At 34.6% G+C, this 24423-nt stretch overlaps 1 protein-coding gene across 2 annotated transcripts; it reads left to right on the top strand.

Annotated features, from left to right (window-relative positions):
- The first annotated feature begins 42 nt into the window (after positions 1 to 42).
- LOC142237757 (uncharacterized) lies at positions 43 to 20598 on the top strand. 2 transcript variants are annotated; one of them, XM_075309148.1, is made up of 10 exons: positions 43 to 178; positions 6551 to 6904; positions 14777 to 14818; positions 14886 to 15766; positions 16176 to 16599; positions 16674 to 17473; positions 17708 to 18247; positions 18305 to 19779; positions 19862 to 19955; positions 20023 to 20598. In XM_075309148.1, the coding sequence occupies exons 2-10, from the start codon at positions 6655 to 6657 to the stop codon at positions 20167 to 20169; spliced, it is 4653 nt and encodes a 1550-aa protein (XP_075165263.1). In that variant the 5' UTR covers positions 43 to 178; positions 6551 to 6654; the 3' UTR covers positions 20170 to 20598. The 2 variants fall into 2 exon arrangements, with proteins under 2 accessions (XP_075165263.1, XP_075165264.1); XM_075309149.1 differs by lacking the exon at positions 43 to 178 and adding an exon at positions 367 to 385.
- The last annotated feature ends 3825 nt before the right edge of the window (positions 20599 to 24423 follow it).

Genomic DNA, 24423 nt, shown 5'->3' with positions numbered 1-24423 from the left:
ATGCTGTGTCCGGCTTTGATAAAAGCACAGTTTGTTTGAAATTTGAAAGCGTGCACCATCGTTTGGAATACGGGAAAACAATACGGTCCGGGTTAGAAAAGTCTGCTACATTGTGAGAATATAAAGTGAATGTGAATTAAGTGTTGGATGAAAATTTTTGTGTCACAAAGGATCTAAAGTAAGAATTTAGAATAAAGTGAGAAAATAATTAGAAAAAAAACATAAAATAAATAAATCATACGTATAAAAGCCAAAAGGAGAGCTGAGCCTCCATTAGATACCAATGAAGCTAGAGGTGTATTGAATATTTTGAAGGTCTTGGAAACGATAATCCTGCATTGAATAAAAATAATTTTTTTGGCAAATCAGCATATTTTTGTCATAGGTATATGAGACATATTTGAAACTTAATCTGAGAGAAAAGACTTAATTAAAAGACATTTTTGTATTAAATTTGAATAAGATGGCCCACATGAGTTGCCACCTTAACCTAACCTAATATTTAAAGAACGTTTAATGTATGACATAATAAAAATATTTTCTCCACAGGACCTCCTTATAGTATCCCTGTTAATGTAAAAAGGCTCGTTCAGAAATTCTTATTAAAATATCCAAAAGGACAAACAAAAATATCCCAGCAAAAAAATTTTGAAATTTTTCTCAAGTCATTAATTTTAATAAAAATTCAGAGATGTTCTTATTTTATGCTTCTCAAGAAGTTTTTTAAGTAGGAAGAAGTAAAAAAATTAAACAATAAATTGATATTTTCCCTGTTATTTTAATGTAAAAAGGCTCGTTCAGAAATTCTTATTAAAATATCCAAAAGGACAAACAAAAATATTTCAGCAAAAAAATTGGAAATTTTTCTCAAGTCATTACATTCAATATAAATTCAGAGATGTGCTTATTTTACGCTTCTCACGAAGTTTTTTTTTAAGTAGGAAGAAGTAAAAAAAATTAAACAATAAATTGATATTTTTTAAATTTTACCGGGTACAAAAAAGTAGATGCTGCGAATTCCAAGACGTTATTTTCAATATAAATTCAGAGATGCGCTTATTTTACGCGTCTCAAGAAATTATTTTAAAGTTAGAAAAAAGTACAACAAAAATAAAAATTAAGAAGAAGTAAAAAACTTAAAAAATAAAAAGTAAAATTAAAAAATTGCTTATAAAAAACAGCTTGTGGTAATTTCATTCGCCTTAGAGAATTTCCATATTAAAAATTATTTAAAAAAAAGTCGGTTCAGATTTCAGCTATAGAAATTCAAACAGCAACAATGACTAGGAAAATGGAAGACTCTACCGGACCCGATGTTAAAAAATGGCCTCATTTTATGTAGCCCATGACAACTCGAGTATCCCCTTTTTCGTGATGCATGATCTTCCTTTAGGGTCCTTAGTTTCCAATGAAAAAACTTCAGGAAAATTGGAAGTAATTCTGTTTCTTCCCAGTGTGAAAGCAGGAGTATCCGCAGAATTTAGGAAAATCGAAAAAAAAAATTAAAAAAAGGCTCACGAGGGATGATATGAGGAAAATCCTTGATATCGTATTTTCCGACCGTGGATGTCCTTCGCTCGGGGCTTCATACTCCTTCCTATGGATTCCGTCCAAAAAGCGCTATTGCGAACGTGATAGTGATACGGATGACGAGGTTTAAGACTTTCTTCTATAGTTTGATTCAAACTTGGCTAAAACAAACTCACAACGATAAGTGTTGCCTGCCTAAGGGCAATTTGTCCTACGGAAACTTTGTTCAAAGTCCTCTTATGCGATTGTGAAGTAGTATAAGTAGCTCATCTTTGGCCGGAGTTTTAAATCTTCTCCTATGGACAAGTTTTATTTCTATAGAAAAATTTCTCAAAATTTTATGTCTATAGAAAATTTTCTCAAAATTGTCAATTTTTTTTAATGGAAAATTTGTCAAAAATTTATTTCTATAGAAAATTTTCTCAAAATTGTATTTCTATAGAAATTTTTGTCAAAATATAATTTCTATAGAAAATTTTGACAAAATTTTATTTCTATAGAAAATTGTCTCAAAATTTTATTTCTATACAAAAATTTTCCAAAATTTTATGTCTATAGAAAATTTTCTCAAAATTGTCAAATTGTTTTTAATAGGAAATTTTGTCAAAAATTTATTTCCAGTCGATATATAAAAAAAGGCCTCATTTTATGTAGCCCATAACAACTTGAGTATCCTTTTTTTCATGATGTATGATCTTCCATTAGGGTCCTTAGTTTCCAATGAAAAAACTTCAGAAAAATTTGAAGTTTCTTTTGTCAAAAATTTATTTCCAGTCGATATATAAAAAAAGGCCTCATTTTATGTAGCCCATAACAACTTGAGTATCCTTTTTTTCATGATGTATGATCTTCCATTAGGGTCCTTAGTTTCCAATGAAAAAACTTCAGAAAAATTTGAAGTTTCTTCCCAGTGTAAAAGCAGGAGTATCCGCAGCTTTTAGGAAAATCAAAAAAAAATGTAAAAAAAGGCCCACGAGGGATGATATGAGGAAAATCCTTTATATCGTATTTTCCGACCGTGGCTGTCCTTCGATCGGGGCTTCATACTCCTTCCTATGGATTCCGTCCAAAAAAATGCAAAAAAAAAGGCCCACGAAGGATGAAATGAGGACAATCCTTGATATCGTATTTTCCGACCGTGGCTGTGCTTCGCTCGGGGCTTCATACTCCTTCCTATGGATTCCGTTCAAAAAGCGCTATTGCGAATGTGATAGTGATGACTACGTTTAAGACATTCTTCTATAGTTCGATTGAAAATTGGCTAAAACAAACTCAAAACGATGAGTGTTGTCTGCCTAAGGGCAATTTGTCCTACGGAGTCTTTCTCCAAAGTCCTCTAATGCGATTGTGAAGTGGTATAAGTACCCCACATTTGGCCGGAGTTTTAAATCTTCTCCTATGGACAGTGTCTAAAGGGGGTTAATGCGTTACCCAAGAGGTATATTTTTTTCTCTGCCGGACCCACTATTAAGAAGGGGCTTTGTTTTATTTACCTCCAAAACAACTCTAGTCCTACTTTTCCATGAAGCATAAGCTTTCTTTAGGGTCTCAAGTTCCAATCAAAAATTTCAGCAAAATTGGGAGTATTTTGGTTTCTGCCTAATGTGCCAGCAGGAGTATGCACAGCTGTTAGGAAATTTGAAAAAAAATCAGACTTTTTTCTTTTGGATACTGTCCAAAATAGGCCTAATGGCAATTTGTCGTATGGAGTCATTATCAAAAGTCCTCTAATGCTATTGTGAAGCGATATAAGTAGCCTATTTTTGGCCGGAATTTTAAATCTTCCCCTATGGACAATGTCCATAGGGTGTTATTTTTTATTTATTATTATTTTTCTCCATAAATTCCATATTTTTTCCTCTAAGAGGAACCCTTCCTCTTAGTTAGGGAGCCACCGTGGTGCAATGGTTAGCATTCCCGCCTTGCATACACAAGGTCGTGGGTTCGTTTCCTGCTTCGACCGAACACCAAAAAGTTTTTCAGCGGTGTATTATCCCACCTCAGTAATGCTGGCGATAGATCTGAGGGTTTCAAAGCTTCTCTAAGTGGTTTCACTGCAATGTGCAGGTCCCTTGTCATTGAGCTTAACATGGAATCGGGCAGCACTCAGTGATAAGAGCAGCACTCAGTGATTCACCAATGTGGTATCACAATGAACTGAATAGTCTAAGTGACCCTGATACATCGGGCTGCCACCTAACCTAACCTAGGGTTCATTTTCACTCAGTCTTTTAAATCAGAAGTAAAAATGATCCCTAATTTTATTTTGGGGTCGATTTTCATGTTTCAGTTACATTTTATTGGGACTCATTTTCAAGGGGTTCTCATACATTAGGAAGCGTCATCCTATATTTGGAACACTCCTTCATTTGGATTTTGGGGCTCATTTCCCTGGGGTCCATTTTCATACCGCCGACTAAGTGAGTCTAAAAAAAACGAGCTAAACTTCTTCATTTGGGGTTTTGAGATCATTTTCCTGAGGTCAATTTTCCCACCGCCGGCTAAATGAGTCAAAAAAAAAAAACTAACTAAAATCGTCATCCCATATTTGGGACCCTCCTTCATTTGCACTTCGGGGCTCATTTCCCTGGGGTCATTTTCTCATCTCCGGCTAAGTGAGTCTAAAAAACGAGCTAAACTCTTTCATTTGGGTTTATGGGCTCATTTTCCTGAGGTCCATTTTCACACCACCGACTAAGTGAGCCTAAAATAACGATTATTGGTCAAATTGGCCAATTGATCAACCCTATTCTCCAAATTTAGGAGAATAGGGACCCTCAATTATCTTCCCCAAACATTTGAAATAGATTGAAGATTTTAACTTAATTTTGAGATGTAGCCTCTACTAAGCCATAAAAGGTTGATTATTTGTAACACATGGCATCGCTCTAGTTCCTCTGCAGTACACTGACAAAAAGTCCATCGTTACACCTGTGCTAAATTTTAATTTTTTTTCAAAAAAGTACTTCGTTTTAGTTTGAATTTAAATTTTTTGGAAATTTTCCACACCCCAATTCATTTTTCCTTATCCCAATGTAAAAATTATATAATAATTTTTATTCTTTCTTATTTTTAATATATTAAAAAAATCACTTAATTTTCCTAATTTTTTTTTAAATTTAAGGGTCATAAAATATTTTTATTCTTTCCTATTCTCCACATATATTTAAGAAAAAATCATTTAATTTTCAAAAGAAATTTGATTTTACAAATTTTATATTTTTTATGGAAAACAGGAAAAACAAATTTCCAAACATTTTTTGTTTTACTAAAAAAAAAAAAACACTGAAAATACTATTCCTGATTTTTTTTTGTTGTAAAAAAAAATACTTGGTTTTATTTTAATTTTATTATATTTTTTCGAAATTTTCTACAGCCATGAAATATTTTTAATTCTTTCCTTTTCTCAATATATTAAAAAAAAAAATCATTTAATTTCCTGAAGAAACTCAATTTCACATCTTTTTATTATTAAAATGCAATAACCATTTTTTTATTCTTTCCCATTCTCAATATAAAGGGTGATTTGTTAAGAGCTTGATAACTTTTTTAAAAAAAAAACGCATAAAATTTGCAAAATCTCATCGGTTCTTTATTTGAAACGTTAGATTGGTCCATGACATTTACTTTTTGAAGATAATTTCATTTAAATGTTGACCGCGGCTGCGTCTTAGGTGGTCCATTCGGAAAGTCCAATTTTGGGCAACTTTTTCGAGCATTTCGGCCGGAATAGCCCGAATTTCTTCGGAAATGTTGTCTTCCAAAGCTGGCTTATTTCTGTAGACTTTAGACTTGACGTAGCCCCACAAAAAATAGTCTAAAGGCGTCAAATCGCATGATCTTGGTGGCCAACTTACCGGTCCATTTCTTGAGATGAATTGTTCTCCGAAGTTTTCCCTCAAAATGGCCATAGAATCGCGAGCTGTGTGGCATGTAGCGCCATCTTGTTGAAACCACATGTCAACCAAGTTCAGTTCTTCCATTTTTGGCAACAAAAAGTTTGTTAGCATCGAACGATAGCGATCGCCATTCACCGTAACGTTGCGTCCAACAGCATCTTTGAAAAAATACGGTCCAATGATTCCACCAGCGTACAAACCACACCAAACAGTGCATTTTTCGGGATGCATGGGCAGTTCTTGAACGGCTTCTGGTTGCTCTTCACTCCAAATGCGGCAATTTTGCTTATTTACGTAGCCATTCAACCAGAAATGAGCCTCATCGCTGAACAAAATTTGTCGATAAAAAAGCGGATTTTCTGCCAACTTTTCTAGGGCCCATTCACTGAAAATTCGACGTTGTGGCAGATCGTAAGTCTATTCATGATGAAATGTCAAAGCATACTGAGCATCTTTCTCTTTGACACCATGTCTGAAATCCCACGTGATCTGTCAAATACTAATGCATGAAAATCCTAACCTCAAAAGAATCACCCTTTATTTAAACATTTATTTAATTTCCTACAAAAGATTTTATATTTGAAGGGTCAACAGGAAATAAAATTTCAAAAATTTTTTTTATATTGAAAAAAAAAAAAAAAACAAATTGTTTGATGCTCAATTTAATTTGATGACAATTTTTCTTCACTAAAGACCTTCAATATAATGGTGACAAAGTGATAAGAATTTAATACTCCTTTCTCACTTGGACAACTTATCAACTAAATTTAGTGAACTTTTAACACCACAGCAAAACCAAGAGACCTACAAACATACAAACAAAAAGAAATATGTGATTAGCCCATGTTTTATGAAAGAATATGGAAAAAAAAGACCGGCTATGGCACCACACACATTCATCAGGCAAATCAATTAATTTACATTGAAGACTCGTAGAGGCCTCCAACATGGACATTTTTAAACAAACAAATGCATTTATTACATTTTTATGAGCTCTAATTACTTTGCTCCAATTATTTGCCTATGTTTCTATTTTCAAATGAAGATTTCGTCAGTGTAACCCAGGAGGAGGCCCTAGTAAATATTAACAAAAATTTATTTCTTTTCTTATTTTGTTTTAGATTATCACCAATGCTTAAATCCATTCAGTTGTGATTTCGATGTGTCAAGAGTGCCACTTTTAAATACCTCCCCCACCCCGCACTCATCCCAAACGCCCTGAAAAATGCGTTTGAAGCATTTGAAAAGCATTTGGTTGTTTATCGCCATATGTGTTCTTGTCCAACTTGTAACTGCCGAACCGGAAGGAAAATCTAAAAAATCTGAGAAAAATGCCAAGAAAGTGAAAAAGGTACGTCTACGCAAAAAGACAGTCCCAGAACGACCTCAAGGAGATGAACCCAAAGCTGAGTTACCCGATGCTAGCTTAGATGAATTGGAAAATTATGATTACAACAACTATGATGATGGTGATGGTGAGTATAGAGAAAAAAAAAATATTTGGCTTTTAAATTTTTTTTCAATATTTTATTGCTATAGAAAAGTTATTCAAAATTTTATTACTATAGAATTTTTTTATCAAAATTTTTTTAATATAGAACATTTTTTTTCAACATTTTATTTCTTTAGAAAATTTTGGCAAAATTTTATGCCTGTAGAAAATCTTCTCCAAATTTTATTTCTATAAAAAAAATTTTCCAAAATTTTATGTTTATAGAAATTTTTTGAAAATTGTCCAAAAATTTTTTAATAGAAAATTTTGTCAAAAATTTCATTCTTTTTTTATTTCTTTAGAAATTTTTTTTATTTCTATAGAAAATTTTGTTAAAATTTTATGTCTGGAGAAACTTTTTTCCAAATTTTATTTGTATAGAAAAAATTCTCAAAATTTAATGTCTATAGAAAATTTTCTCAAAATTTTTTTTAATGGAAAATTTGTAAAAAAATTTTTCTATAGAAAATTTTCTCAAAATTGTATTTTTATATAAATTTTTGTCAAAATATAATTTCTATCGAAATTTTGACAAAATTTTATTTCTATAGAAAATATTTCTGTAGAAAAAAAATTTGACAAAATTTTCTATAGAAATAAAAATTTTGTCAAATTTTTTTTCTACAGAAAATTGTATCAAAATTTTATTTCTATAGAAAAACTTCCCAAAAATTTATATCTATAGAAAATTTTCTCAAAATTGTCAATAATTTTTTTTGATAGAAAATTTTGTCAAAAATTTATTTCTATAGAAAATTGTCCCAAAAGTGTATTTCTATAGAAAATTTTGTTAAAATGTTATGCCTGTAAAAAAATTTCTCTAAATTTTATTTCTATAGAAAAATTTCTCAAAATTGTATGTCTGTAGAACATTTTCTCAAAATTGTCAAAAAATTTTTTGAATAGCAAATTTTGTCAAAAATTTATTTCTATAGAAAATTGTCTCAAAATTTAATGTCTATAGAAAATTTTCTCAAAATTGTCAAAATTTTTTTCAATGGAAAATTTGTCAAAATTTATTTCTATAGAAATTTTTCTCAAAATTGTATTTCTATAGAAATTTTTGTCTATATAAAATGTCTATAGAAAATTTTCTCAAAACTATCAAAATTGTTTTTAATGGAAAATTTTGTCAAAAATTTATTTTTATAGAAAATTGTCTCAAAATTGTATTTCTATAGAAAATTTTGTTAAAATTTGTATTTCTATAGAAAATTGTCTCAAAATTTTATTTCTATAGAAAAATTTCCCAAAAATTTATGTCTATAGAAAATTTTCTCAAAATTGTCAATAGAAATATTTTTTTAATAGAAAATTTTGTCAAAAATTTATTTCTATAGAAAATTTTCTCAAAATTATATTTCTATAGAAAATTTTGTTAAAATTTTGTGCCTGTAGAAAATTGTCTCAAAATTTTATGTCTATAGAAAATTTTCTCAAAATTGTCAAAAACTTTTTTGAATAGCAAATTTTGTCAAAAATTTATTTCTATAGAAAATTGTCTCAAAATTTACTGTCTATAAACAATTTTATCAAAATTTTATGTCTGTAGAAACTTTTTTCCAAATTTTATTTCTATAGAGAATATTGTCAAAATGTTTATTTCTATAGAAAATTTTGTCAAATTTTTTTTTTTCTACAGAAAATTGTATCAAAATTTTATTTTTATAGAAAAATTTCCAAAAATTTTATGTCTATAGAAAATTTTGTTAAAATTTTATGTAATTGTATTTCTATAGAAAATTTTGTTAAAGTTTGTATTTCTATAGAAAATTGTCTCAAAATTTTATTTCTATAGAAAAATTTCCCAAAATTGTATGTCTATAGAAATTTTTGTTAAAATGTTATGCCTGTCGAACATTTTCTCCAAATTTTATTTCTATAGAAAAATTTCTCAAAATTTTATAGAAAATTTTCTCAAAATTGTCAAAATTTTTTTGAATAGAAAATTTTGTCAAAAATTTATTTCTATAGAAAATTGTCTCAAAATTGTATTTCTATAAAAATTTTTGTCAAAATATAATTTCTATAGAAAATTTTCTCAAAATTGTATTTCTATAGAAAATTTTGTTAAAATTTTATGCCAGTAGAAAATTTTCTCCAAATTTTATTTCTATAGAAAATTTTGACAAAATTTTATTTCTATAGAAAATATTGTCAAAATTTTTTTTTCGATAGAAAATTTTGTCAAAATTTTATTTCTTTAGAAAATTTTGTTAAAATTTTATTTCTATAGTAAATTTTGTCAAGATTTTATTTCTATAAAAATTTTGTCTAAATTTAAAAATATTTTTCTATAGAGAATTTTGCCAAAGGTCAATAGAATATTTCGGCAAAATTTTATTTCTATAGAAAATATTGTAAATTTTTTTTCTATAGAAATTTTTTTCCAAATTTTATTTCTATAGAAAATTTTGTCAACATTTTATTTCGTTTTTGATTTTAGCTTAAAAACTATTGCGTTGACTAAACTACAAGAGTAGCTTAATGGCCCATTGCAATACCATCCGACCTACATCAATAACAACTACTTGTGCCAAGTTTCAAGTCGATAGCTTGTTTCGTTCGGAAGTTAGCGTGATTTCAACAGACGGACGGACGGACGGACATGCTCAGATCGACTCAGAATTTCACCACAACCCAGAATATATATACTTTATGCAATATTTCGATGTGTTACAAACGGAATGACAAAGTTAATATACCCCCATCCTATGGTGGAGGGTATAAAAAAACTAAACGAAAATTTTATTTGTATAGAAACGTTTGTCAAAATTTTAAAATATTTTTCTGTAGAGAATTTTGCCAAAATTCAATAAAATATTTCGCCAAAATTTTATTTCTATAGACAATTTTGGCATAATTTTATTTCTATAGAAAATTTTCACAAAATTTTTATTTCTATAGACAATTTTGACATAATTTTATTTGTATAGAAAATTTTGTCAAAATTTTATTTCTATAAAAAATGTTGTCAAAATTTTATTTCTATAGTAAATTTTCTCAAATTTTTATTTCTATAGAAAATTTTGGCAAAATTTTATTTCTATAGACAATTTTGGCATAATTTTATTTCTATAGAAAATTTTGTAAAAATTTTATTTTTATAGAAAATTTTGTTAAAATTTGTTTTTATAGAAAATTTTGTTAAAATTTTATTTCTATGGAAAATGTTGTCAAAATTTTAGTTCTATAGAAAATTTTGTCAAAAATTTTATTTCTATGGCAAATGTTGTCAAAATTTTAGTTATATAGAACATTTTCTCAAAATTTTATTGCTATAGTAAATTTAGTAAAAATGTTATACTTTTTGGAAACTTTGTCAAAATTTAATTTTGATAGGAAGTTTTGTCAAAAGTTTATTTCTATAGGACCCCATTTGACACCACTTGCGAATCCAAAAAGAAAATTTTCATTGTTTCTTTGGCGACAGTTTTTTTTGCTGGGCTTAATTTTAACTACTGCAATCATGTAGTACTTCTCCTTGTAAGACCTTGATCTTAATTTTTTTCTATAAGGAAATATCTAAAAATAATATCAATTGGTCTAAGAACATTTGTCATATTAACTTGTTGGACAATATCATTTCTGTTGCATCAATTTGTAGAAATGCACCAAAGAAGAAATACAAAAACACAAAGAATTATTTCAATTTAGAACTCCATTGATTCCATTAAGCGCCACATGGTAGGCAAGCGTGAAGGCAATCACCCTGTTGATTGCAATCATAAATATTACTTTAGCATATTATATTGCTGAAGACGTATGCAATGCAATGACGAAAACAAAGAATGTTTATGGAACAACATGGAATCGCAAACAAATTGCATTACACTTTGCCATTGACAGCGCCAGTTAAATTGGCGCTAAAGTCGCCATCAGAATGGTAATTAATAGACTTCTCTTCGAATGGGAATCAGAATCAATTGATATGCATTGTCCAATATTTGTTAAAAGGTTTGACGCATATTCCCCAGATAACTAAAGAAAGTGGGCTATTTATATATAGTGTTTTATGCAAAGTGTTGGTTGAGAAATTACTATCGGAATTTCTATTTTTAAACCATTATCGAAGTTAGACGGTACATGTCTTTCTAGTTTAAATCCGGATCTAATAGATTCTCAAGAAGTGTGTTGTAATGATTGACGTGTATGGATGGATCTCAGGTCGTTGGAGATTTTACTCAAAAATGCAGTTGTTTGAGCCGATGTGGAAGAGCTCGCATTGCCATGGTGAAGAGTGATCCATGTTCCGTGGTTGGTTTTCCTAATTTCTTGAAAATAAATTGTGGTCAGAATAGACTGGTCTGCGTTGTTCTAGTGGTACGATTGGGATATGTCAATTTTTTCTCATTTGTTTGGAGAAGCTTCGTGCGCGAGCAACTTTGTTGGATTTGGCTTGAAACACCCAAACAAACGACTGCTGTTAATTTCGGGCTCATACTCGTAAATTCCCCATTTAACACCGGTCATGATATCATAGACGTGTCTCGAAGTATCGCGATTGCATTTTTGGAGCTTTTCTTTTGACCAATCGACACGATCATTATTCAGAGCGATTGACAAATTGTGTGGGATCCAACGCGAACCATTTTTTTACGGTCAAATGTTCATGGAATATTGAATTTATTCTGGTCCCACTAATGCCTAAGGTTGTCTCAATCTCACGATAAGTAACATGACGATCTTGAAATATCAGTTGGCACACATCATAAATGGTTTCCGGAACAACTGATTTTGGACGACCTTCACGAAATTCATCTTGTAGTGAACTGCGACCACGATTGAATTCATACCAACGACGAACATTGATCCTTGACGGAGTTTCATCGCCAAAAATTGAACTAAGTTCAACGTTGCACTGTTGTTGAGTTTGGTTAGGTTAGGTTTCAGATGATGAAACTAAACCCTTATAAAAGGGGATTTGGTTTCCACATAGACCAGATTGGTCCCTTTGGAATCTTCATAATTTTCTACTTTTCCACTTCATTATGTATTTCCCTCCGTCAGGATCAATCCATATCACATGCGTCTACAACAGGGTTTCTAGATTTCCATCCAGAAGCCTTGATAAAGGCAAGTATATCCTACAGATTACAGTCCCGGACATCCGTAATATCCTGAAAGAAAAAGTAACCCAGTATCTTGTTTCTTCTAAAAGATAATACCAGACATTGGCACAGAAAATGGTAAGAGTCTTTTGTAGCCTCCGGGTCCAGCCAGGTCCAGCACCATCGGCAAATATCATCAGTCAGTAAGCCAATTCTTACCATGTGCTTCCTCAGTGTGTTGTGACCTGTTATGAAGCCTATTAACATCCTTAAATCCTCCCTATGAGTCGCCATTAGAAATCCAGAGTTTCTACTCCGGGTACAGCCGGGTCCAGCACCGTCCGGGTCCTGGTCCAGCCGAGTCTAGCACCATCGACAAATATCATCAGTCATTAAGCCAATTCTTATCATGTGCTTCCTCAGTGTGTTGTGACCTGTTATGAAGCCTATTAACGGCCTCAAATCCTCCCTATGAGTCGCCATTAGAAATCCAAAGTTTCTACTACTCTTATCGTTCCATATCAGTTTGGTTTGTCCGCAATACAAATAGCGCTCGTGTGTCAAGATGTTGTGATTACGTATGACCACAAAAATGCCAAGCTTTAGGATAGAGCTGTCAGTTGACAGATTGCAATAGTAGTATTGCCCAATCACGAAACATAAAATTCAATCCTCGTACCCTCTGAAATTAACTACAGGTGTTAAGATGCCCAAAACTATGGGAGCTCGTTGTTGTTTCTGTCACTGACAGGGGAACATCCCCTGCGACATTGTGAAAAAAATATCAAAAAAAGTCCAAGTCCGAGTTAAATTGGCTATATCTTTTCGGAGGCCGAAAAAATAATTCCTCGGAGCACCTTCATCCTCCTCAATTTTTTGTGGTTATGACTATAGTTTTGGTTTATTTTGGTATAACTACCTTAGAGTGCATTTGTTAACATGCTTAAATGAGCTCCTATCGTGACTGTAATACTTCCTTCGACCATAGGAACGCAGTCACCCAGATCTGTATTACATCCAAGATTGCAGGATATAGACATTACATGTGTCGCTCACTGAGATATGATGGTGGGACATAAAATCCGGTGACATTGTGAAAAATTCAAATTTCTGTGAGCCCTAGTTTAATTCGCTTTCTATTTTAGGAGCCCGGAAATTAATTCCTTAGACCATCTTCACCCTCCTCAATCGTTTTTGACCCTTGGTCTTTTTTATAGTACTACCTTCGAGTACAGGTATTAAGATGCCCAAACCTAGGGAAATTCCATTCGTGATTGTAACATTCCTTCAACTACAGATGCGGAGTCATCCACACTTGCCTAATGTCCACGATTGGCAAGCTATCGCTCGATCACTAATTGCTGACATTTGGACACAACCCACTGCGATATTGTGGAAAAAATATTTAATTCTGAGTCGGTATTAAATTCTCTATCTCTTTTCGGAATGAGAAGATGACTTCCTCTGAGCCTCTTCATCCTTCTCAAAATTTTTGGCTTACGGCTGCATTTTTGATTTTTCCTATAGTACTACCTGCAAGTTGTATTAAAAATCTTAGGCCAAAATTAATCAAATATCTACGCTGAGGGCCCCACGTTGGGCGCTATTTAAGTAGATCGTTACAGACTAAAGTTGTTAAAATGGCCAAACCTAGAAGCGTTACTTTCGTGGATGTAACACTGCTTTCAACTACAAGTACGGATTCACCCACACTTGAATCAGGTCCACGATTGCAGGATATCGACGCTTCATGTTTCGATCACTGACTGCTGCCAAGGGATACAACTCCCTGTGATATAGTAGAAAAGTACTTATTTCAGGGTTTGTATTAAATTCTCTATTTTTCTTTCAGAAGAGTGAGATGTATTTACCTCCTCTGAGCCTTTTCATCCTCATTAATATATTTCCTAATGGTAACTGGCTCTATCTAATAGTTGGCTTAACTACACGTACAAAGTCACTGAAACTTGTATATGTTCAATGATTGCAGGATATTAACGCTTTATTCACAGACCGCCGATACTCAACCCCCACACATTGTGGGATGAAAAATAAGTATCTTTCTTCGAAGGTCACGTCTTAATTCCTCGAGGCCTCTTCTTCGGCAACATATTTGAATGCATGGACAGATGGATGGGTCAAATGGTGCAGCGATTGACAGACGGACGACTGGTTTTCGTTAATTCAAATTTTACTACTAAGAAGAATATGCACAATTTCTGGGACATATACCAATATTGTAAGATTTTTAAAACTTTTGGAAAAGTGGTCTGCGATTTTGCTGGCGATCGATTTTCATGTAATTGCAAATTTGCCATCCTAAAAAAGTGCTGTTAGACTCATGAATTAATCCTCTGTTAGCACGGACGATCGTATGAACTAACTTTAGAGTTGGACACTTTAGAGATGGAGGAATGAATGAGATTATCCGAATCTATCAGAGTGTTCCTATACCACAGTCACATCAGTACTTTTATTGCAAATTTGAAAATAAAAATCTTTTGTGCCACTGCGCTTCACCTAAAACTTTAGTGGCAATCGATTTTTATTTAATTGAAAGTCCATATTATGGCGTTGCAAGAAATTTTCAGTGTTTTCTCAGTTGGAATATCTATGACATCCATCTCAGTGTCTAGTTTAGATTCAACAATTGATACACTGATGAGAAACGCACATGCATTTTAATTGTGATTGGTGGCTTCCATAAATGCATGATTTATGATTATTTGTTATATGGACGGAACGTCAATGGGTAACCTAGAAAATAGAATCACTTATGTTTTATTACTTATCTCTCGTTACAGATTTAGGAACAGATGTTGATCCATTTGAGGCTCAAAGTGAAGGTAGGTGAATGGTGTCGAGGTTGTACTTCTTCTCATGGTTTGATTTTAATGAATCGTTCATTTCCAGTTTCTAATCCGTCCACACCACGTAGCATTCAGCCGGCAAATGTTGTTGGAGCTTTTTCATGTCATTTCGAAGGCAATTGGTATCGTGAAAGTGATGAATTTACTAGTGAACAAAATAATTGCAATCACAATTGCGTATGCAAGGAGGGAAAAGTTAGATGTAGTCCTTCGGCCGATTGTGTTCCTGCCCTGGGACCAGCCATAAATGTCCAACCAGTAGATGAGAGACCTTCAACCACCGAGAGAGCTGCAGTACAAGCATCTAGTCCATCATCCTATATTCCATATGAAGCCTCATTGGGACCCCGTGGTGATCGTGGCTATCCAGGTGCTCAAGGACCTGCTGGCGATGCAGGTTTACCGGGAACTCCTGGCAGTCCTGGTGTTCCTGGTAATCCTGGACCTCCAGGCCCTGTTCCTGATATGAGCTATTACCATCAACAATTAGCAGCCGAATATGCTAGCTCCGATAAAGGTCCTAGCGGTATGCAGTATGTAGCACCAGCATTTATACAACCAGCTGGTCAACCGGGTCCTCGTGGCCCACCTGGTAATATTGGTCCTCAAGGTCCCCAAGGTTTTCAAGGTACTCGTGGTGAGCCTGGCGAAGCTGGGTTACAAGGTCCCACTGGAGCCATGGGTCCACGTGGTTTACCTGGACCTCCAGGAAAAGATGGCATGCCTGGTGAAGATGGTGAAGCTGGACCTCCTGGTAATGCTGGATCTCCTGGACCTCGAGGTATGCCCGGTCTTCCCGGTCAGCCAGGGTTAAAAGGTCATCGTGGTTTACCCGGTGTAGATGGTGCTAAAGGTGATGCTGGTGCTCCAGGTGAAAAAGGAGCTGCAGGTGTTATGGGTCCTGTGGGACCTGTTGGGCCTACGGTAAGTACCTCTGGGTAAAAATGTTGGTGGGTGGGATACTTCTTCTGAGTACACTAGAAATAGAATTTTAGAACCACCGAGGAGCAAGGCTTAGCATACCCGTTTTGGCTTTGCCGACTTCTATATCTGTCAAAGTAAATGGGTCATGAGTTTTCTGTGGTGGTTTGCACAGTTACAAGTTTATATGATCCGAATGGACGGATGTAAAACGCCCTCCCACATTCCCTCCTGCACTCACTCCTTAATTTCAGCATATGGACGTCCATTTCCTCTAATGGACGGATGTATATTGCGCTCCCATATTTCTTCCTGCATTCACTCCTTCATTTCAGTAGAGAATTTCCCATACCATTGTCATTTAGATACTCGACATTTCTTATAAAAAATTCTTTCTCAATATTTTTTTTAGGGTCCAGCTGGACCTCGGGGTGAGCGTGGTCGCGAAGGTGCCCCCGGACAACCTGGCGCCAGAGGTTTAGATGGAAATCCCGGATCCCCTGGTCAACCTGGATCAGTAGGAAAACCAGGACCACCTGGTTTTCCTGGTATACCTGGAGCTAAAGGTGATATGGGTCATATGGGTCCCAAAGGTGATCAAGGTCTACAAGGCCCTCGTGGTGAGGCTGGTCGTCCCGGTGCACCCGGTGAAAATGGTATGCCTGGACCTCCCGGAAAAGATGGATCACCCGGTGACAAGGGATCAATGGGAGCCCCTGGTCTAGCTGGTCCGCAAGGTTTTCCAGGACCCCGTGGTCCTGATGGTTTGCCCGGTAGCCCTGGAGAGCCTGGTATTAAAGGAGCTCCTGGACAACCCGGTGAAAGAGGATACAAAGGTAAAGTTATTTTAAAGAAGACGAGAGAAGATTTGTTTCTCACTTCATTATTTGTAATCATTTATCATTCACAGGTGATCAAGGTATAAAAGGTGAAGCAGGTCAACCAGGACCACGCGGCTTACCCGGAACCGTGGGTCCCGAAGGCAAGCGTGGCAAACGCGGCATGCGTGGACCCACAGGTCCTGCTGGTCCCACTGGCGAAAGAGGATCACCCGGACTTCCAGGTTTACAGGGTCCCGATGGACCAATGGGTCCTAAAGGCTCTCCCGGAGATAGAGGTATTCAAGGTCCTCCTGGTGAAAAGGGCAGCAATGGTGATATTGGTCCTGCTGGATTACCTGGCTTACAAGGTTTACGTGGTCTTCCCGGACGTGTTGGTCCAGACGGTAGAGATGGCCCTCCTGGTGAACGTGGTATTCCAGGAGCAGATGGCAAGCCTGGTGAACAAGGTCCACAGGGTTTACAAGGCTTACCTGGTCCCATGGGTATACCTGGCGATAAAGGAATTCCCGGAGAACCTGGCAAGGCTGGAGAGCCAGGTGTAGCTGGTCCACCTGGACCCCGAGGAGATAATGGTAAAGATGGCTTACCGGGGGCTCAAGGTCCACCTGGTCCGCAGGGTCAAGATGGTGAACGAGGCGAAGCTGGTCCAACTGGTCCCAGAGGTTTTCAAGGTTTACCAGGATCTCCTGGTAGTCCCGGAGTTCCTGGAAAGGATGGAGCGCATGGTCCCCCAGGTCCACAAGGTCCAATTGGTCCTGCAGGTTTGAGAGGAGAAAGAGGTTATCCAGGTGAAAGGGGACCAATCGGTCAACCTGGTACCCCAGGCGAAAGAGGCGAAGCAGGAAATCCAGGACATGATGGACCTCCGGTAAGTTAAAAATTGTGGCACCAACATTTTTGGAATGGAAAGATTCTTTTGTGGGAAAAGAAAATTGTTTTTCTGTTCTGGCAAGAAAAGGAAGAAGATATACCAAAGAAAGGTATGGAAAGATTTCCTTTTTTCGTCGGTTCAATATGTCGTAAACTCCCAAAGAATTCTCTATCTCCAGAAGTTGATTTTAAATTTCAAACAATGCAATACTGACTAAAATTCCATCTACAGGGTCTACCAGGCAAACCAGGTGAAAAAGGTCATATGGGTGCACCCGGTATGATGGGCCTTCCCGGTCATAAAGGTTTACCCGGACCAGCTGGCATAAAAGGTGATCGTGGTAGTACTGGTCCTATTGGTCCTGAAGGTTCTCCCGGACGTCCTGGTGACCGTGGACCTCAAGGAAATGTTGGACCTCCTGGTGCTCCCGGAGAACCTGGAGAAAGAGGCAGTCCTGGAAATCCTGGTACACCTGGCGAGCAAGGATCTGCTGGTGTACCCGGTGAACGAGGTCAAATTGGTCCAGCTGGCCCACCTGGATTCCCCGGTGCGCCAGGCATAGCTGGTCTACCCGGTGCTAAAGGTGATCGTGGATTAATGGGTATCAAAGGTTCACAAGGCAATAGTGGCCCACAGGGTCCACCGGGAGAACAAGGCCAACCAGGCCCTATAGGATTGACTGGACCAAAAGGAGCTCGCGGTGAAACTGGTCTGAGAGGAGAGCCAGGATTGAGTGGTTTACCAGGAAGACCAGGAGAAATAGGGCCAGTGGTAAGAATAGATGATAACGACGTTATATGTCAGTCGGTTGATGTTGTTTCTTTTTAGGGTCAACCTGGAAGTCCTGGCCAACCTGGTATTGCGGGCCCTCAAGGTCTTAAAGGTAATGCTGGTGAACCCGGAAGAGCAGGACTACCAGGAAGTCCAGGTCTTCAGGGGCCACCTGGACAAGAAGGTCAAAAAGGAGAAACCGGCAATGATGGTCCTCCAGGAGCACCAGGAAATCCAGGACCACAAGGACCTACAGGAGATCGGGGCATTCCAGGATTACCAGGACCCCCAGGAGCAGCAGGCATGAGAGGATTAAGAGGCCCCATTGGAGAACCAGGTCAACAAGGCAAGCCAGGCAAAGATGGCCCTCCAGGCCCTCAGGGCTTAGTAGGACCCCAAGGTAACCCAGGTCCAGCAGGAGAACAAGGTCCAGTTGGAGCAGCTGGTAAACCAGGACCACCAGGTATTCAAGGCAGAACAGGAGACAAAGGACCTCCAGGCCAACAAGGTAATCAAGGACCTGCTGGTAATCCTGGTCTTCCAGGACCACCAGGCCCAGTCGGTCCAGCGGGTCCTCATGGAGAACGTGGATCAAAGGGTGAAACTGGCGTACCTGGTGTAGAAGGACCAATGGGTCCACGAGGCAAACCTGGACCACCTGGAAGTGAAGGACCTAAAGGCGAAACAGGAGAATCAGGCCCTAAGGGTATCAAAGGTCACAGAGGTTTAATCGGTCTGCAGGGCATGCCGGGAACTCCAGGTTTGAAGGGTGACACCGGTCTACCTGGAATGGCAGGACCTCCCGGCAAACCCGGCGAAATGGGTATGAGAGGTCCCCAAGGTAGAGATGGAAATCCTGGCATACAAGGCCAACCAGGTCCAGCTGGACCCAGAGGTTTTAGTGGGCATGATGGTAAACCAGGTCCCATGGGTCCTGCAGGTCCTCCTGGTCCACCCGGACCTCCAGGAGAGACATTGGGATACGATGTGGCAGCTCTCACGGCATTACTTAGCCAAGGACAAACCAAGGGCGTTGATGTAATGGGTGACCAGCCAATGATAGATCAACTAACCGAGGGTCTATCCGACGATGAAAGACATGCTCTGGTCTTGAAGGCATTCGATCATGTAAGAGCCTCATTCGAAAGATTCAAGAAACCCAATGGCCAGCAATCAGCCCCTGCAAGAACATGCCGAGATCTATTTGCTGCATATCCTGACTTCAAATCTGGAGAATATTGGATTGATCCCAATGAGGGAGATGCCCAGGATGCCATATTGGTACAATGTGAAAAGGAAAATAGGGCCACTTGCATACTGCCACAACCCAAGGAATCGCATGTCTTGAGTTACACTGGAGCCGCCAAGGAAATTTGGTTGGGAGAAATGACAGGAGGAATGGATATCAACTACAAGACAGATTCCAATCAAATGGGATATTTGCAATTGCTCTCGGCCAGAGCCTCACAGAAGATAACGTTCCATTGTAGAAATACTGTCGCCTATGTGGATGATGAAGAGAATTCAGCAAGGTAGGGATTTTATACTCCCAAAGAGAGTGGGGAAGACTTTATTGACAAAATGTCTTCTGTTTTGTTTTTTTTTTTTTCATAGAAACGGCTTGAAGCTTTTAACTTGGAATGATGCTGAGCTTACACCTAAGGGTCCACAGAGATTACGCTTTGAAGCTGAAATGGATGAATGTAGAGTAAGTTTTTCTTAATGTCATCCAAATTCCTAGAGGCTTCCACTAATTCATTTTTCGTTGGTTATAGAAACGTTCCAATGCTTGGGCCAAGACCGTTATAACCTACACTACCCAAAAGACACAGAGACTGCCTATTGTGGACATTGCCATTAGAGATGTGGGTGAGGCCAATCAACAATTCCGTGTGCAACTAGGACCAGCCTGTTTCTACTAGAGGCTACTACTAAATTTAGTCTAGAGATTAGAGAAAATTTTTAAATTTATTAGCTTAGATTTACGCTACTATTATCATTATTATTATTTTTTTGTTTTTGTTGTAAGAAAATCCCTTGGAAGAACTCTCTCAGCGAACGAATTTACTTAAGTTGACAAAGGCAACACTCACACACACAAACAACTACTATACGATAATGAATACCAAAGTGTTCTTGAATATTAACTCCTTATAGGCTATGCAACTGGTATACATAAGAAAATATACACATACACATATATACATGCATACATACACACTGTTCTTAATAGATATTAAAGAAGAAAAGTACATAACAATAATGAACCAAAAAAAAAAAAAGATTTAAAGGATATCTTTCATTTAGATGAATAAAGCATTTGTTATATAGCAAGTAACGATTTTCGGGAATCAGAGGCGGATTTTTTTATTAACTCTTAAATATTTTACGACTATCAATAAGTTGGATAGTTCAATGGGGCTCTATCAAAAAATGGGTTTTGAGGAATCAATTCTGGCACATTTATTTCTTCATATCTCATTAAATTTGCATCAAAGCAGATACGAATGTGAATATGTGGGCATCGCCAAAAATGACAATGTCCATGAAAATGCCTTAAGAAATCAAATTTTTTTATATGAAAAATTATATCATGGCCATATCTTCCTCATGGAGAACGCTGATCAAAGGGTGAAACTGGCCTACCTGTTGTAGAAGGACCAATGGGTCCACGTGGTCCTGGACAATCTGGAAATGAAGAACCTTAAGGCGGAGCAAGAGAACCAGGACCTAAGAGTATCAAAGGACACAGATGTTTAATCGATTTACAGGGTATGCCGGGAACCTCAGGTTTGAAGGGTGACACCGGTCTACCTGGAATCTCCCGGGAAACCCGGCGAAATGGGTATGAGAGGATCCCAAGGTAGAGATGGAAATCCTGGCATACAAGGCCAACCAAGTCTAGCAGAACTAAGACATGATGGTAAACCAGGGTCCTGTCCTCCTGGTCCACTCGGACCTCCACGAGAGACATTGGGATACGATGTGACCATGGTCACGGCATTACTTAGCCAAGGGCAAACCATTGGTGTAATGGGTGACCAACCAATGATAGATCAAGTAACCGAGGATCTATCCAATTCTGGCATATTTATTTTCCCATATCTCATTAAATTTGCATCCTGGCGAACGTTATTCCGTGGTCATCCTCAAAAATTACAATGTCCATGAAAATGCCTTAAAAACCAAAATTTTGTATATGAAAAAAAAAACTAAATCATGGCTATATCTTCTTAAAACTATGCATCCTAGACATGGTTGCCACTCGAACCAAACACATTCTACCAAAATTTGAAGAAAATTTTACCAAAAAAAACTGTCTAATAGAAAAATCTTATTTTGCAGTTTATGATCAAATTTTAGTCGTTATTATAAAAAAAAAAACAAGTTTATTCGAAATAAAATATTCATTATTTTATTTTAGATGTTTACAATTTACGTGGGTCTATAAATATCTCTTGAAAAGTGCCGACATTTTAAATATTTTTACCTAGCCCCGACAAGGGAAAATTGCTACTTCTACAAAAAGGGAGAACTTACCCATAATGCGCATCGATAGCATGAACTAAAACGAGAATTACAATTTTTAAAGAAGTTGACTTAATATTGACTTTATAGAAAATTTAAACAAAATTTTATTTTTATAGAAAAAATTTTCAAAATCTCATTTTAATAGAAATATTTATTTTCTTTAGGTAATTTTATAAAAATCTTATTCTTAAAGAAAATTTTTATTTCCAAAAAAAAAAAAAAAAATGTTGCTAAAATTTTATTTAAAAAAAAAATTGAAAAACTAAATTCACTACATTTCCTTAAAAATGCGTCATAGAGCGAAGATGACATTAATTACATTAAAATTGCGTCCTAGAGCGACAAGGACCTCAAAAAATTTAACTTTTCAAAAAAAAAAAAAATAAATAATAAAAATAATAATCTTTTTTATAAAAACAAAATTTACCATACCTCCTTAAATGACATTAATTTGTGACCATCATAAAAAATCAAAACTTCAATGGAGGTGGGAACAAATTTTTATGCGAAAAAATTTCGGTGAAAATTCTTGGTCACATTTATGAAAATCTGAGAAACTCCATAAATATGAAAATCCTAAACACTCCAAAGTTTTATACGAAAAAGTTATTGTGGCTAACTTACACTTATTTTGGCCATATATCCTTAAACTTACGTCCTAGACTGGACGCTAATATGTGACCACTCTCATCAAAATTTTGATGAAAATCCTCAAACATTAAAATTTTTGTATGATATGCGTAAGTTTTTGTAAATATGCGTCCCAGAACGAAAATTACCTTAAATATCAAAAAAATGTTCTATAGAAAAAAATTTTTCAACATTTTAGTTCTATGGAAAATTTTGTCAACATTTTATTTCCAAAGAAAATTCCGTCAAAATTTTATTTCTATAGAAAATTCTGTCAAAATTTTATTTTTATAGAAAATTTTGTCAAAATTTTGATGAAAATCCTCAAACATTCAAATTTTTGTATGATATGCGTAAGTTTTTGTAAATATGCGTCCCAGAACGAAAATTACCTTAAATATCAAAAAAATGTTCTATAGATAAAAATGTTTCAACATTTTAGTTCTATGGAAAATTTTGTCAAAATTTTATTTCTAAAGAAAATTCTGTCAACATTTTATTTCTATAGAAAATTCTGTCGAATTTTATTTTTATTTTTATAGAAAATTTTGTCAAAATTTTATTTCTATAGAAAATTTTGTCACAATTTTATTTCTATAGAAATTTTGACAAAATTTTATTTCTATAGAAAATTTTGTAGTAGAATTTGCAGTAGAAATAAAATGTTGACAAAATTTTCTAAAGAAATAAAATTTTGAAAAAATTTTCTATAGAAATAACATTTTGAGAAAATTTCCTATAGAAATAAAATTTTGACAAAATTTTCTACAAAAATAATATTTTGACAAAATTTTCCATAAAATAAAGACTTGACAAAATTTTCTACAGAAATAAAATTTTGACAAAATTTTCCATAGAAATAAAATTTTGGCAACATTTTCTATAGAAATAAAATTTTGACAAAATTTTCTATAGAAATAAAATTTTGACAAAATTTTCTATAGAAATAAAATTTTGACAAAATTTTCTACAGAAATGAAGATTTGAAAAATTTTCTATAAAATAAAATTTTCTATAAAAATAAATAAATAAAGATTTCTCGAAATGTTCTATAAACTAAAATTTTCTATAGAAATAAAATTTTGGAAAAAATTTCTATAGAGATACAATTTTGAGAAAATTTTCTGTAAAAATAACATTTTGAGAAAATTTGTTATAAAAATAAAATTTTGAGAAAATTTGCTATAAAAATAAAATTTTGAGAAAATTTGCTATAGAAAGAAAATTTTGAGAAAATTTTCTATAGAAACAAAATTTTGACCAAATTTTATATAGACATAAAATTTTGACAACATTTTCTATAGAAATAAAATTTTGTCAAAATTTTCTATAGAAATAAAATTTTGACAAAATTTTCTATAGAAATAACATTTTGAGAAAATTTGCTTTAGAAATAAATTTTTGAAAAAAATTGCAGTAGAAATAAAATTTTGAAAAAATTTTCTATAGAAATAAAATTTTGAGAAAATTTGCTATAGAAATAAATTTTTGAGAAAATTTTCGGTAGAAATAACATTTTGAGAAAATTTGCTATAAAATTAAAATTTTGACAAAATTTTCTATAGAAATAAAATTTTGACAAAATTTTCTATTTCTATAGAAAATTTTGACAAAATTTTCTATAGAAATAAAATTTTGACAAAATTTTCTATAGAAATACAATTTTGACAAAATTTTCTATAGAAATAAAATTTTGGAGAAAATTTGCAGTAGAAATAAAATTTTGAGAAATTTGCAGTAGAAATAAAATTTTGAGAAAATTTGCTATAAAAATAAAATATTGACAAAATTTGCAGTAGAAATAAAATATTGACAAAATTTTCTAAAGAAATAAAATTTTGAAAAAATGTTCTATAAAAATAAAATTTTGAAAAAATTTTCTATAAAAATAATATTGTGACAAAATTTTCCATAAAATAAAGACTTGACAAAATTTTCCATAGAAATAAAATTTTGTCAAAATATTCTATAGAAATAAAATTTTGTCAAAATATTCTATAGAAATAAAATTTTGA

Source organism: Haematobia irritans, chromosome 5, assembly GCF_050003625.1.
Source record: "Haematobia irritans isolate KBUSLIRL chromosome 5, ASM5000362v1, whole genome shotgun sequence".
In the NCBI taxonomy this organism is placed as follows: domain Eukaryota; kingdom Metazoa; phylum Arthropoda; class Insecta; order Diptera; family Muscidae; genus Haematobia; species Haematobia irritans.
The sequence above is the reverse complement of the archived record's forward strand: the minus strand, read 5'-3'. Positions and strand labels throughout refer to the sequence as shown.

Bases quoted from the DNA above. Each gene is read 5' to 3' on its own strand.
- LOC142237757 (XM_075309148.1), top strand. From the start codon at position 6,655: ATGCGTTTGAAGCATTTGAAAAGCATTTGGTTGTTTATCGCCATATGT. The intron at 15,767-16,175 runs GTAAGTACCTCT...TATTTTTTTTAG, and splicing joins TGGGACCTGTTGGGCCTACG to GGTCCAGCTGGACCTCGGGG. The intron at 19,956-20,022 runs GTAAGTTTTTCT...CGTTGGTTATAG, and splicing joins CTGAAATGGATGAATGTAGA to AAACGTTCCAATGCTTGGGC.